This window comes from Linepithema humile, chromosome 1 (assembly GCF_040581485.1).
Source record: "Linepithema humile isolate Giens D197 chromosome 1, Lhum_UNIL_v1.0, whole genome shotgun sequence".
NCBI lineage: Eukaryota > Metazoa > Arthropoda > Insecta > Hymenoptera > Formicidae > Linepithema > Linepithema humile.
Window position 1 is genome coordinate 33,789,458 of NC_090128.1, and position 15,959 is coordinate 33,805,416.

At 31.8% G+C, this 15,959-nt stretch overlaps 2 protein-coding genes across 6 annotated transcripts in view; one reads left to right on the top strand and one right to left on the bottom strand.

The window, feature by feature from the left end:
* The window catches only part of LOC105678625 (sphingomyelin phosphodiesterase), a 71,848-nt gene that overhangs the window by 28,775 nt on the left and 27,114 nt on the right, over positions 1–15,959 (top strand). For 3 of the 5 annotated variants that reach the window (XR_001101724.2, XM_012378119.2, XM_012378120.2), the window contains exon 1: positions 11,948–12,251. The exons of 1 other annotated variant lie outside the window; for it this stretch is intronic. The gene's annotated coding sequence lies outside the window, so the exon portion shown is untranslated. Of the gene's footprint in view, positions 1–11,947; positions 12,252–15,959 lie in introns of those variants that run through there. One more of the 5 variants, XM_012378118.2, reaches the window with a different exon arrangement.
* Positions 1,518–3,716, bottom strand: LOC105678630 (endocuticle structural glycoprotein SgAbd-8). Its single transcript, XM_012378124.2, is given in 3 exon segments — positions 1,518–2,431; positions 3,535–3,638; positions 3,641–3,716. Coding segments are annotated over 3 exon segments (540 nt in total). The 5' UTR covers positions 3,702–3,716; the 3' UTR covers positions 1,518–2,056.

A 15,959-nucleotide genomic window follows, 5' to 3' on the forward strand; every position in this document is an offset into this window, starting at 1 on the left:
GGGCGAGCATCGGTTAATTGCGACAGTATGGCGGCAGTAACGCGACCTTTCGAAATTAGTCGCGGTTAAATATACTAATTAATAATTACAGATATCGATTGTGCAAGCGCGTAAGTTTGCCGGATGTTTTTGATTTTTAAAGTTAAATAGAATAATGAAGGTAGAAACAACGATAATAATTAATAGAGCAAATTTCGCAATAATAAACTAATAACAATTATAGGTTCGTTAAAAGTAAACTCTTTATTAACAATTTACTAACGTATGTAATATTTAATTATTTGTTAGACAAATAACATTTATTTTCTCCTCAACGCGATTATTTTTTTAACTAAAAAAATTATTCGATTATTAATTATCGACTCTTTACTCAATATCGATATGATTTGCATGTTACGCTCGTGCAACGTGTTGCTGATCGAGATAACGAGCGGGATAAGAATCTCAGTGGATGATTTCTCACATTTGCGTGTCTATCATAAGACGTCACGCGGGAAACGGGGGGAAATTATCGGTCCTTGCCATCTTACCATACTCTACGCAATGTTAAGCCGATGCAATGGTCAGTAGGCGCGAAAAATCGTTGCCACTGATTATTGGCGAACGGTGCACATTGTGATAATTGTGAGATTTCCTAGGAAACATCTGCCACGTTGATTGAAATGATGCCGCGATACGGCCGAGGGAATTCACCGAGAATTTCATTATATCGCGCTTGAAAATTACATTTTAATCGTCGGATCGGCGTTAATCAACGCTGATTGCGCTCTTCAGGACAATAAACGATGGCTGTTGTATAAACGATACCATTATAATTAGTTATGCTACTTCTACTATCAAAGATCATGAAAATTGCCTATTACGGGATAAAATTTTCAAAATTTTGATATTAATATTTTTTTATCAAATACTATTATTGAGCGTTTTATCGAAAATTTTAATTTAATTCCCCAATGTATTTTTAACAAATTCCGTTCAAACGTGACACAATGTAGCATTCAACGCACAATGTAACTTGATGTGATATTTATTCATTTTAACTGCGTAACAATGTGGATACTAAACAATTATTTATCGACCGCATAATACAATACTCTAGCCTTGATATTATTAATTTCGGGCGATAATAGATTTTGCCGTCATTCTCTCAATAGTATTAATATTTATCACTGCCGCCCACATCTTTTCCTTCATATCGCGGATCTTCTACGTTCTTCGGTCTTGATTCCAAGGAAATCATGTTGCGATACGCAAAATACAACATTAATTCTTAAAAAAAAATAACTTCCCGACAGCAAACATTTTTTTTCTCAGCATAGATGACATGAAAGATTCTTTCTTTCACCTGGTTCCAAGCATCCGTAAATCATTTCTGCCGGCTCTCCCTTTACAAATAGAAACTCCGATCCATTGGTCGTGTCGTCGAAATTACCAAACCGGCGATATAACCACGGTTATATTCGTTGCGTAAGAATAAATGCCAGGGTCTCTCACAGAAATATCCGGCGCGCACACGTAAAAAGAAATCGTAAAGTATACTGTTTTTTCTATAGATTCCGCAAAATCTACCGTGTCACGTGGCTGCGATTTAGAAGACTGAGATGTCATGAATTAAAAGTAGCGTGTCCGCGCGAAGAATGCGACAAACCGGTTAGCGTGCAAAAAATCGAATCAAAATTCGATTAACTTTTCAAAAATCTGTTCTTTCTTATGACGCGTTACACTTTTATGACTAAATACAAAAAAAACAAAGTATCTCTATTCTGGATTATTTGAATTATCTTGAATCCAGATAAAGGCAGTCGTAAAATACTTTGTACAATTTATACGTATTTAATTCTTTAAATATATCAATTAATTTCTGTCGTCTTTTAGAAAGTGTAAACGAAGTTTGAAGTTTTTTTTTGGATGCGATGGTTGTTAAATAAGTACACTTGATGATTCTTTTTTTTCTTAAGAAATAATTGCATTTATATTAAGAAAAACCTATATCTACACTTCGTTGCTTGAGAGGTATACACCTTGTCCGGAGATGTTGCTAAATGTCATCGATTATTTATTTCTGGTTATCGTGTTGTGGGTGGGTCAAGACCCAGTTGACGGCCCTCTGGATCTGCTCAGGTACGGGGGGAGCGACCGGCAAGTGAACACCCTGTGGGTGGAAGCCATTCTCGTCGGCAGTGTATTGGACGACGATCGGGGTGCCATCAGGAGCCGTGTACTGGAATTGGCCTTGTGCGACTACCGCGTGTTCGCCCTTGGGTCCTACAGGCTGCGGCGAGCCCTGCTCGGAAACAGCGATGCCGTGTTCGGTCTCATAGCCGTAGCTGTAAGATCCTTCGGGCGAGATGTCTTGCGCTTGTCTCAGGATTTGTATCGGTTGCACAGCGGCCATGGCGCCGGCGACTAGAGCCAAAGCTATAATCTGAAACTGTAATTGTACGCGATTGAGGCAAACGAAATGAAAATTACTCGTTAAGATTGCGGAAAAATACGAGCGCAAGTGTCGGGTGCTAATAATAAAGCAGAAATAAAAATCTTTATTGATGAGTTAGAACGTTAATCTTGTTATATTTGAATACAGCAATCTCTTGAGTCACAAAATGTAGATATAGTTTTGTTAATATAACAATAGAGATTTAAAAAAAGAAAAATTATTAGTTTTACTAATTGTAGAAAATAATTATGATAGTAGAAAGAATATGAATTCTAAAAATTAATATGTATTGTGATTGAAACTTTGTTAAACGAATGCAGCAATTTATAGCGGAAGTATTATCATGATTGGATTATATTATCGAGTCATAAGCGTATTAAGAGTGTGTTAATTAAATAACAGATTTGTGTTATAAGAGTCAACGGCATTATGCACTGATTATATAAAATGTAATTGGCCGGAAAGTACAAAAAACAAAAAATTGCTGTGTAATGTTGCACGCTGCAAAAAAAATTACAGGTTTCGTAGCGGATCCGTGAAAAAGATGAGATATCATCGAAGTGTTAAATAATCTTGAGATTAAACGAATTAATACATGACGCATTATTAAAGATCCGACATTTCTCAATACGAGTTTCATTGTTAATTTGTGGCATTTGATATTTCATTGCGGTTATTACAGTACTCTATTCTTCTTTTGATAAATTAGACAGATATTAATGAGATCATAGGATTATAACAAGCTATTGTTTGCGATATGCCGGAAAAGATCAAAGCAAATGGAAAAACCCGAGAAAATATTATTCTCAGCGAATAATTAACGTTAATAAATAAAAAAAGAATCAATAAAAAAGTTCGAAAATTTGTATCTTAATTATGCGTATTTATATAAATATTAATTAAAATTAAGCTAGTTCAAAATTTACATAAATTTACATAAATTTTGAAGATTTAAAGTGTTTCTAAAAAACCAATTGAACTTTGATTTATCTTTAATAATCTAAATGTTAATTTTTGGATGGATTTGCTTGTTAATGGAAGACAGAGTGAAGCTGAAGTAAAAATAAATTAAAGATGAAGATAAATAAATTACTCACAAGGAATTTCATTTTGTCGTGCTCGAATCTGGTTGATCCAATGGAGCGTGATGAGATTTCGAGTGTGATATCCATGAGATCCGAATGCGCTTTTATATTGTAGACCCCACTTTCCCTGATTCGCAATGATACACGAAAACGACAAAAAGCCTGGGTTTCGTGCCCATAGGAAGGACAAGGAGAAAGAGGGAGAAGCACGGCTAAAATAGAATCTTTTGCCAAAAGTTGACTTGACCTTTCCGCGCATCACTTAAATCGGTCGGTGTTACATAACTCGTCGAGAAACCGGTTGGCATTGCATTGCTTGTGCAGGTCCTCAAGAGTATACAGAGCACGCGACATTCGCGCGCAAAACGGCAATGCGAACGAAGCGAATTTCAACAATGATAGCGCCTCGAGCACACATTGCCATTTAGAAAGTGGCGTCAGCGATGAAATACCGTTTTATGAATTTGAAAATCCAGATATTTTTTTAAATACATTCCAATTCCTAATTGAGCACAGTGAGAAGCATCTGCGACTTCACACGAGCGAAGCTTGTCGATTTAGATCGATCGCTTATGGATTATAAGAATAAAAAGAGGTCTCTGTTAGATAAATACCGCCTATTATTTCGCTGCTCAGATATCCATGAGATTTGCATAACTCTGAAAAATTCCAGGACAGATCATTCTTTGAGGAGATCTCGTTTGCGAAACAAACGCACTGATCGCGTGTACACCTTTGTTGCCATCTCGATAAACCTAGACACGTTATATTGCTCGAGGAAATGAGAAGGAAATGCGCTCCGCTGCTCTATGATTTACAAATTGTTCGCGAATCGTTACTAAATCGTATTTTATGCTTTACGAATCTCTCTAGCTTGAAATTTTTAATAAAGAATAAACTCTTTATTATAATAGATAATAAATATACATTTGAAATTAAATTCATCAAACTATGTTTGCATCTACGCAAATCATATACGTTTAATATCAATTAGCATGAAAAATTAACACGTTACATTCTTTCGAAACAAAGTTATTAAGAAAGATTGATTTTAAATTAATTAGGAGAAACTAAAAGCAAGTTGCTAATTTTAAAAACATATTTATATCGTAACAGACAATAAAAAGTTGCAAAAGTATTAAGTGATGGCATATTATAGCAGTAAAATTAAGGCGCGACACTCTGAGTCATAAAATCATAATCAAGAGTGATTAATCATAGGAGGAGACGCATTAACAGAAGCCACGTGAGTCTTTAACACCCAATCGTACTTTCTCTCCCCCTGTACTCTTCTTCGTCGGCGACTCCTCCCATTAGCTATTTACACGTATTCGAGCGAAACTCGTGTAAATGAGATTGCGTCAATGATTATGATGAATGTAGCAAATATTGAGCCTTAACGCAAGAATCGGCAAGTGAAAAAAGTAATTTAAAATGTTGATTAAGTAAAATATTATTTGACAGTAAAATATCAATAATATTATATTTCAAACTATTATAATTGGATGGTCTATAAACGATAAATTAAGTAAAATAAGTAAATGAAGTAATGGCAAACATTGCAAAAATACAAAACAAACAGAATATTTAATATAAAAATATAACACTTCTTTTTCTTTTAATCATCAAATAATTTTTTTAATTTCCTTAATATTTTTTTCTATATTGAACGAGGTTTTATGTCACTTATTTATTCATCTCCAGTCGATAATTCGTACGGGAGAAAGATCCAAGATCGTCTGTACGAGGCGGGATTGCGACATCGACCTTGCCTACGAACGAATATCTTACGTCTAATTGTAAGCACAGAAGGCCAGCCTTTTTTCTCTAACACGAAAAGAGGAGACGAATTTCTCACAGCACTCGAGAATAATTATTGCAATTGTAATTGTCGGCAAGCGAGTGTTAGAGAAACGTAGGACAGGACGCATCGTCAAAGCAAAAACGAAGGTAAAACGCAGTTGAAGTCTTCGTTCTTCCTTCGGCGATGTTGCAGCTCGTTGTCTTCGTTGGTTGTTACTCAAGCAAATAGTTTCTGAATGATGATACTCGGCCATTCTTGTATCAGAATTTCCTGAATGAAACCTGAATCTGGTTCTGATTCTGCGAACGGGCGCAGTTGAATTTATCGGCTGACGACAGCCTGCTGTCGCTCATAATTACCGATATTATCTATCGGAATAATTTTATTTAATTTTTTAAAATATTATATTTTATATTATTAACTATTGGACTACATTTTTTTATCGCGTTGCATATTTCTTTAACGGTTTAATATTACTTTAAACCGATTACGCTTATTGCTTTGCGATATTTCGTAGCATCGCAGTCTACATACGCGCGACACTCTATGGGACAATACGTATAATTAATTCTCTCTTTGAATAAGACGACGCGGTGTGAACAAAGGTCTACCATAAGTGCCGCTGTGACGGCTTAATTACGTGCGATGACAGATTGCTATAATGTCAGAACTTTCTTAATCAATCTTCGCCTTGTAAGCTACCGTGCGACATACTCGTAGCTCATTTTCGTTGAAACAAAGTGATGCCACTCGATGTTCGTGCGGATCGTTTACCGAGTCAGCAGCAAATTATTTCAATTTTACGTTCCAACAAGACCACAATAGAAATATGCTACAACTGCTTCGTGCATAGTCTATAGCTTTATATAACTAGAGAGAGAGAAAGAGAAAAAGGAAAAGAGAATGGAATTTCTGAATATTCTGTTACAAAATATGCACAAAAGTTTTAGTCTGCAAAAATCTTTGCTAATTAATATGTTAATTAAACGACGCTACAATGTTTGACAATATATTAACTTGAGATGTAAGAAAAAAATTTACAAATTTACCATTTTTATTAATTAACTTTGTTTTGTTTCCTGTAAGACATTTGAATGCTAAAAGTATTGTGTTATGTCATATACATAATTGTCAAATTATGCTAAGCATCTATAAAACGTAATGTGATCATGATCTTGCAAATTTACAAAATTAATCATACAGAGAATTCTTCATAAATAATATTGCTTTGTGTAATGAAATTTAAGTAGTATAAGCGTCGATATAGAATAAATGGGAACTGCGTGTCGTTTCACGCTACTTTTTCAATTTCTACTTTTTTAATCGTATTTATTCCAACATTTATCTACATTGGGTGGCATTTTTCATATATTATCTCACAAAATTTAATATAAAATTTAATCCTGCTAAACGTAATTCCTTAACTACACGTTTAAAAAAAGATACAAATTAGCATTCAGCGTTTATAAAAAAATTAAATTATTCGCGTAACGAAATCGTGAAGCGGTTTTGACGATTTATTAAAAAGTGAAATAATTCAGAGTGTTCGATAGCAGCCAGCTGTCAAAGCCATTAGACAAAAAGTTATTAATGGCTGACTTTTATTGTATTCGTGTAATATAATAGACATTCCAGTAAAGACCTCGTCAAGAAACCGCCGGCAGGTTAGCTATTACTGTAAATCTTACCGCATTTTTTATTGACACATACTAATCTTATTAACCTTGTTATCCTTGTGACCAGCTTCTTGGAGGCCGCAATGAAATAGAATTCACGAATATCACGCAAGACGGCATTTTTTACACACATGATCCTAAATTCTTAAAGTTTTTTTAACGAATTACCAATTAATTACAACATGAATTATAATCATCTAATTGGCATCTTTTTACATATGTATATTTGCATAATGCAGAGCTAAATAAAAATAAAACATTTTTTGTGCGATATAAAAAATAATATTTTTAATATCTTGTTCTAACTGGAATATTCTTTACGATTCACATTTTATTAATTTGAACGTTCAAGATTCTATTGTATTCAGATTGTTCTCGTAATTCTTTATTGCATTCAAGCTTTTATTTTATGATTTTATTTTATAATAGTTATGTAATTAATTTAGTACAATGTGTACGAAAAAATCTGTAATATCTATTATTAAATTTTAATGCGCGGGGCAAGTCAAGAGTGACTTTTTTAACCAAGAGATGTGGAACTTTGGTAGCAGTTGCTTACTGCACGATAGGTTCACAAGATACATGATGTTCTCATCATGGAGCATTTTATAAAATAAGTGGTTTTCATGAAAATCGCGTTATAATCTATAATTTAAACGCTTACAGTTCTCTGACAACACACTATTCAACATCGCGCTCATGACTGTGCTAGAAAATTTTGAATTAAATTAAGATAGTGACGCGCAATCGATCGAAGATGCATCATCGATTACGCATTATCTACGCATCACCAATATCAAATCACTCCTAATAATAATATATTGTTTCATTTGTATTACATACGCTCGATAACAATTTTACATGTTGACTTTGTTACACTCTACTGTCGCTACTTGTAATTGAAAAATTACGAGTTAATATTTTTTTTTACTGTAGCTTATGATACTTTTGCACACGTTACGTTAAATCTGCACGCGATTAGGCTTCTAACGAATGCTGTCCTTTTGTAAGAATATATTTTATAATTGGTAAGAGCATTTCACCTGTTAGCCTAGCATTTCACCATGCGTCATTAAAATTTTCATCCAGCTTGGACGAGCTGTAATCAGCAATTCGCGATAACACTATTATTTGCGTAAGATGTTATGCGTGAAATGTTATTATTTGTGCAATATTGTCGGTCTCGAAGAAGAACGGCAAATGAAATAATTATCGGCCAGACGAAAGTGCTCGTTGAGCACCGCTCCAAGCTAAATTTCAGAGCATCATCGAACGTCAATCAACAAATACATTTTAGCTTGGAGTCGCGTGATATGGCATAAGGTGATCGAACCACCAATTATATATCCGTAAGACGTGTGTAAAATCCACACACCTCACGACTCCATATACGAAACGTGACAGCCATTAAATGATTGACTCGTGCATCTAATAAGCGCGAAACTTGTATTTCCTCTCTCTTTGGCTCAATTAACGAGAATAGATTCATAGCTTACGGCTACTCGCTCGTGCTTACATTTGTTATTCTTAAAAAAAATTTATTATTTATTTTGTCTCGTAAATAATTGCAATAAAATAGCAAATTATTTTTGCTTCGTATGAATAATCTTATGATGAATTTGTGAATCGTTCAACTCTCAACTACGTCAGCACACATTAAATTGTTAATAGCACGACATTTGAGATAAACACAGAATACCAAAACAAAGACCTTCAATAATGTCGAAACGTTTAAAGTATTCAATACATTCCAGACTTTCAAGACTCTTGAGACTTTTCAATAAAATAATTTTCCAAATGTTTTGAGACTTTTCTTGATTTTCGATCATTTTGACTTGCTTAAAAATTTGCATACAAGAAATATTAAAAACCTATAATTATTTACATATTAGATTTAGGTATATCTGTTCTACAGCTCGCAATTTATACTTGCGGCGCTATTAGACAACATAATTATATTATTTATAAATTACCGCATGTTATATATTAAATTGTACTATAATTTCTGTCATTATAATAACTATAAATATTATTTATTATATAATAAGAATATTCATGTAACTTGTTCTCGAGCTAAATATTCTCCTATGTCAATTAACATTTTAATCTTAGATGAGCCTATTAAAGATTTTATTAGAAGCTATAAAATTAATTGATAGTAAAATTGATCTTTCACTTTCGTATGTATAAATCGTTTACTTTACGTCAACAGCAAGTATTTCGATGAACTCTCGAAAATAAGATAGTAATGTAGGCATTTATTGAGAAAGATAAAGTGTCTTTGATTGCTAACTAATGTTAATTTTACAGAAGCATTTGACATTTATATATGTAATTTTGATCACTTTCGTTCAAATGTTACTATGCAATTTTAATCTTACAATTAATTCTAATTTGTGACACAAAACTTTCTTTTCTTTTAAATGGTAAACAAGAATAAACGTCAAAAGTGAAAATTACATTAACATGTGACATTAAACATAATTATAATATCTATAATTAATATTATGCACTGAGATATGCTTATTCTAAAAATTTTTATTTTTGATCTCATAATTTTCTCTTTTTTTTTTATCTTATAATTTTTAAGACAACATTCTTATCATCTTTTATACAATATTATACGTTTATGTAAGTAAAAATAAAAAATTGATATTTTTTTATCATATTACATTGATAATTACAATAATTAAATATATTATATTACACAATGTAGTCATCAACAACATCGAGAAAAAGCACACTGAATTTGAAAGCTAATAATAAATCTTTAAAATTTTTAAATGCTCTTTTAAAAATCACTATAGTAATTTCTTGTAGTTATATTTTATAAATTTTTAATATTTTATCAATGACATTGTAGTACGAAAAATTTACAACTTTTGAAGGAATCATCGATAAATCATTTTGCAGCGCCTTTATACGGTGATCACAGCAAACTAAATAAATAATTATTCGATTTGAGAATAAAATAGACATCTGCATTATCTATGGACAGTATTCGTTTATTAGGTAAACAGAAATGCATATTTTTAATTAATTTAATTTTTTTATATATTTACAAATTTAAAAGAACTTCAAATTTTTTTAATTAATGAATTAATGTCAAATTAATTATTATAATTATAATAAAATTTTTTTCATAACATTGCATACCTGTTGAATGATTTACGAATGCAAGAAAGACAATCGGGTTGCATAAAAACAGGAGTATTACGTTAATTAAATTATTATTTAAAAAAATAAACTCTTAATTAAAGAATTTGTTAAAACAAAATAAAATTAATATTTTTCTCAAATTTATTTTTGTTTGATAATAATTAAAAATATTATTATTATTGAAATAGGAAAAATAAATTAAATACAATTATATATTTATTAATACATATATAAAAATTTTATAGTAATATATATAAATTTTAATATATAAACTTTATAAATTATTTAAATATAAAATACATATGTATATACATTATATTGTGTTTAGAAAATAAAGAATTACGGAAAATAAATGTAATTTGATTTAATCGTGCTGAAAGAATTACAATGTCGAAATCTTTATAAAAAGAAAATAATGACACATCATTTCTCGAAATGAATAACGATGACAAAAACGTCCGAATCGGCGTTTCACGGTCTTCTGTCACTTCTTTCTAAGAAATCCTTGAATGCATTTGCAGTGTATCAAATTTTAGATTGTCAAACCTCAGTATCCGTCATTACGTTAATCACAATTACTGTATTAAACTTGTATAGGCATAAAACAATAATGTGCACGTTATAAAAGTTTGTTCAATAATTGTACAATTAATATATTAATTTTTGAAGCTATTATTTTCCGTTTGAAAGAAAATCAGCATTATAATTTCAGATCACAAATTTTATAAAACTAATTATCAAAAGCTATAATTATAAGATTTTTTTAATTTAAGATAAATTATTTATGAAATAAAAAACAGCTAATAGAGTCTGAGCTAGAACTAAGTGCTCAACGTTTATTTACAAATTGTGATTTAAAGAAACGTACGTTTCGGCCTTCGGGTTAGGCCATCTTCAATGTACGTATAAAGACAATAAATAAATACAATAACGCATAAGTAAACCTGAGCCTAACAAACTCGCCGTTACAAATTTGTCGCTAATAATCCAAAAACGCAAACGATAATTCTGTATGTTACATTCGAATTGAAGCACTCATTAGATTAAATCTTAGCTCAGGCTCTATTAGCTACTTTTTATTTTATGAATAATTTATTTCTAATTTAAAGAGCCCTTTCATTAATTGGTAAAAAGAATTTTTTAATTTAATTTATTCTTCTTATATAAATATTAATTATATATTGTGTAAATATTATATATAATTCTGCCTTATATATAATATGAATATTAATTTTATTTTGTAATGTTGTCAAAATTACAATATCTGACAGATTTAAGTAAGAATGATAAATTATTTTATTATAAAATCGATTAAAATAATCTCTTAAAACACAAATGTAATTCAAATATGTATTCACTAAAAAGCAGATGCTCAATCATATTTAAATCAAAATTGCAATTTCGATCATCTAACAAGATAAATTGTTTCAAAATCTTACTTAAATTTACGCAGTACAAATATTAGATCTATCATCTTCTATATATAAATCCTCTAAATTACGAATTTTCCATTATTACAAAATTACTCTTCCGGGATAATCAAGTCTATCAAAAGTAAATTACCAGTCTTCCGGGATAATCATGTATGCCCAAAGAGACATCATATTAATCCATATTGCTTATTTCCCCGAAGATGATTATTCATACTTATTATATCTGTCCTTTAAGGGAACACGCACACGATTTTCTCTTTGAACCTGTGCCGCGCAACTCGCCGAACGACCGTCTGGAGCGCGTCGATCAATTCAGCAGCTCACGTGGGCAACCGTCATATACAAGCGAGTGTTCGCAGTTCTCATGCTGCAGCGTTCAGTTGACGCCGGACCGGCGCGAAAGTATTGCGAGAGGTCGTGTAGTTTGTACGCGTAATTGGTAATCTTACGCGTGTGCTACGTTGAGTGACTTCTCCATAATCTGACAATTGTGACGACGCGAACGATCCAGACGAACTTTACAGTGTCACAGAATTCGACGGATTAACTTGTGCATCTTCGCAGTAGATTCTGGCGCATGCGGCTTTATTTACGCGATTCGACTGTCACCCAGAAGACTCGGCGCACTATATGTTGCAGCGTGAATCTTCGAAATTGGTGAGTACTTTGTTATTTAAAGATTATATATATTGTCACGATGAAGTGTCGCACACAACTCATTATCAGTCCTGCACATTAATTGATTACTTAGTGTGATCTCAATCGAACTCCTCATTTCGATGAACGCAATATATTTGCTTAAAAATTAGTTCCAGACTTTTCTTCATATTCTAATTTTCAGTTATGAAATATCTGAAACAAACCCAAGGTAACATAAATTCAGTATTTATTTACATTCCTTGCGTTTCCTGAGAGGAGTGCCAGTTTATCAAAGTTATGATTATCAAACAGTGAACTCGATCCTAACTTGTCGTGACTGATTGTGAATATATTTTCTACTCGCGAATTATATTTTAGAATTAGTATGGAAATTGAGTAAATACTTTTATTCTTTTTTGTTTTTAATTTTTGAGAAAACATAATGTGTAATATTTGCTTCATCAAACTATGGGTGGAATAAAATTGTGAATGGAAAAGTAAATGAGACATACATATTTAAGTGGTCACTGGTTACGAAAGAGTTAATCAGGATCGCCATTGACGATGGACAAAGGACAGGTACTTTACACTGGCGTATTAGAAATTGCTACGAATATTTGATTCTATATGAGCTGTAGTGAAAATATTGTTTACAAAGTAGCAATGGCACTCCGGTTATTCTAAACCGAGTTTATTAAACAAGAATAAGAATGAAAATCTATTTATAACACAAAATTTAACAGTTTGAACAATAAAATGTCGGTGTGGGCGTGCCTTCCCTCCTTTTCTTGCCATTGTAAGGTTAATTGATGAGAGAATAGCGGACGCCGGATGTGCATGCGCTATATCCAATTGTGGCTGCTCGGAACCGTGACTTTGATAAACACTTCTAACACCACGATGCACCTTTGCATTACTTTTAGGGCACGAGAGAGGGGGAGGAGCGCCAATTTAGTTTTACTCTTTTCTGTGCACCGCATTTTCTGCAATAAAAAACGAAATGAGATCTTTTATTATTATTGTATTATTATCAGTGTATCTGGCATGACACATACATTCTGTCTGATATCATTCTGTACACACACAAAGAACATTACAGTGGCACTTATTACTGACAACAATTAAAATATCTTTAATAACATGATATAAATAATAAGTCTTATGTATCTTGATAACGTTGAGTGTCATTTCACTGATAGGATGAAACAAAAAACCATTGTTGATTCTGTTTTCTTTACGATATATCGCGATAAATCTGTTATCCGATCGTGTCTAGGTGCTAATTAGTATTGTTGAAACATCTACATTACGATGCAATTATGCACGCATCACTTCAGAAAGTCATTTTTCGCTTCGCTTTTCATCGCAAAATACTAAATAGCGTTTAGTGAGAATAATATTAAATTGACAAATTGATTGAATCTGAAATCGAAGTCGATGTAGATTAATTTTATCTAATTATTAAAATTACGAAATTGTAATTAAAAGTGACGAATAGATAGAAATCCGGAATAAAAAATATAACGTAATATAAAAATCAGTTTTATCCAGCAAACTTCAAATTGAAAGAACAGCAAAATAGGAGCAAGCCTGTTTTATTTAATAAATTAAATCACGAATTATCACTGAAGTATATATAGGTCGCTTTTTATCTAAATAATACTATACCGAGTGATAGTCTTAAGCTTTCGCAATTAAAAATAAATAACTCGTGGAAGTAAATAGGGGTCTTATCGCATATAATATCATACATCACGTATAATTCGCACGTCTTACATAATTAGAAACTGTCACGTCTACATATATGCTATATAGTATCTAGTAGAATTTACTGTATTCGCGATACCCGTGGCTTTGTCTCCGACGTGTGCGAATGCGCGGATAACATCGGCACGTGTTATTTGTGGGAATCATCTCGCGCTTCTTTTATGCGCACGGCCTGTTTTTGTTGGATGTGTTTGAAAAAAAAACACGTATGGATAAAAAATGACTTAATCACCAATTGTCTTGTCATTCTAGAAAGAGACAATAAAAGAAAGACTACAGCCACGATTATTTGTGCACAGCGTAAAATACATTTTCAATGTTTTAATGTGATTTACAAACCGAAAGATTAAAGCTGTCTCTTGGTGTTTGTTTAAAGTAGCATTGTGCTTAAACAAGAACCGTGAAAGATACTGGAACTGGTGAGAGACACGAAATATTTAATGCAAATATATTCTTATAAATGCGGGAAATCGTGTTTGTTATGTATGGACTAGAATATAAAGCAGAGAAATTCGCGAATCAGGAAACTGATTATTTTATATCACGTTTACAAAGCCGCGTACGTGACTAGAAACGCATTCCTATGTGTCCTCTTAGATGTGTATCATATGAAATGCTTTTGGACTTTTTTTTTTACCTAATAAATTTTGCAACATATGACATATTTACAAAATTTTTAATACTTACAAGTGATCAACTTTGAATGTTTTTTATTAATTTTTATCAATTTATTTATTTAAACTTTTATTAACTTTATTATTCTACTGTAAAATCATAACAAAATTTGATTTTGGCTTAATAATGAAATTTCCGAATAATTTAAAAGATGAAGAACACCAAATCTTTATGTAAAAAATTATTAATGCCTCAAAGAAAATCGCAATTCTCAAACACGAAGAAGACACAAAAGACGTCATATCTACCGTTATTAATCCGAACAATGAAATGTAGCTCAAATCACAATTGCACATACACTCTTGATGACATCTTATTCACGAGATGCTTACATACGTATACGCATTCACGACAATAGCCATCACAATTCGGCTGTCTGTCGCATACGTTATTAGATTATTGGCGCAACAGCCGTTATATATTTGCGAAATAGCTTTCTTCCACAATCGTGACATCGTTTCAAAAAAATCCTTTGTCCTGTGGGTTTTGTAACCACGGATAAAATTGGTTGCGTTAATACTTTTGATGTGACGCGAGTTGCATGCATAAAGGGCTGTGAAGCTGATATGCGCCCAAAATGCGAATTCTTGTGGGACTTATGTGGCATTTGATCGTCCACAGTTTAACCATATTCGTCCATACATGATGTTTTTGTCTACTTTGCAGAAAAAAGTTATGCAAATAAAAAATTGGATAAAATTTTGTCACGAGTTTATTTAAATGCGTTTTTTTTTTATTTTAAAATTTTTTGTTTATGTGTAACTTTTCTTTACAAGATGAATAAAAGAATTATATAATAATATAGTCTAGTAAATTATATAATAATATAGTCAAACTGTGGACAAGCAAATGCCGCATAAGTTTTATAAAAATTCACATCTCCGAATGTCAGCTTTACAGACCTCATGCGTAACTTATGTAACGATCATATGTTTATCATGAATTCATAATTTATATGATTAGCAATATTGTTAGAAAAGTTTACTTATTAGTTATTGATTAATGATTCTGTAATGACTATCAATAAATAGGTAGTAATTATAAGTTATCAATGTGATGGAAATATGTGCAGTGCAGATACGTCCGCAGTAGATAAAGCCAACGCGTGATCAGATACGAATAAAAGTAGATTTTACGTATCGATATTAATTTGTTTGACATTTCTGAAATTTTTATATGCATGCGTAATGCAACGGAATGTTAAATAATTTCATAAAAATCAAATAAATTTGCGAAATTTAATGAGCAATAGTTTAATGAGTACTTTATTAATAGTTTAATGAG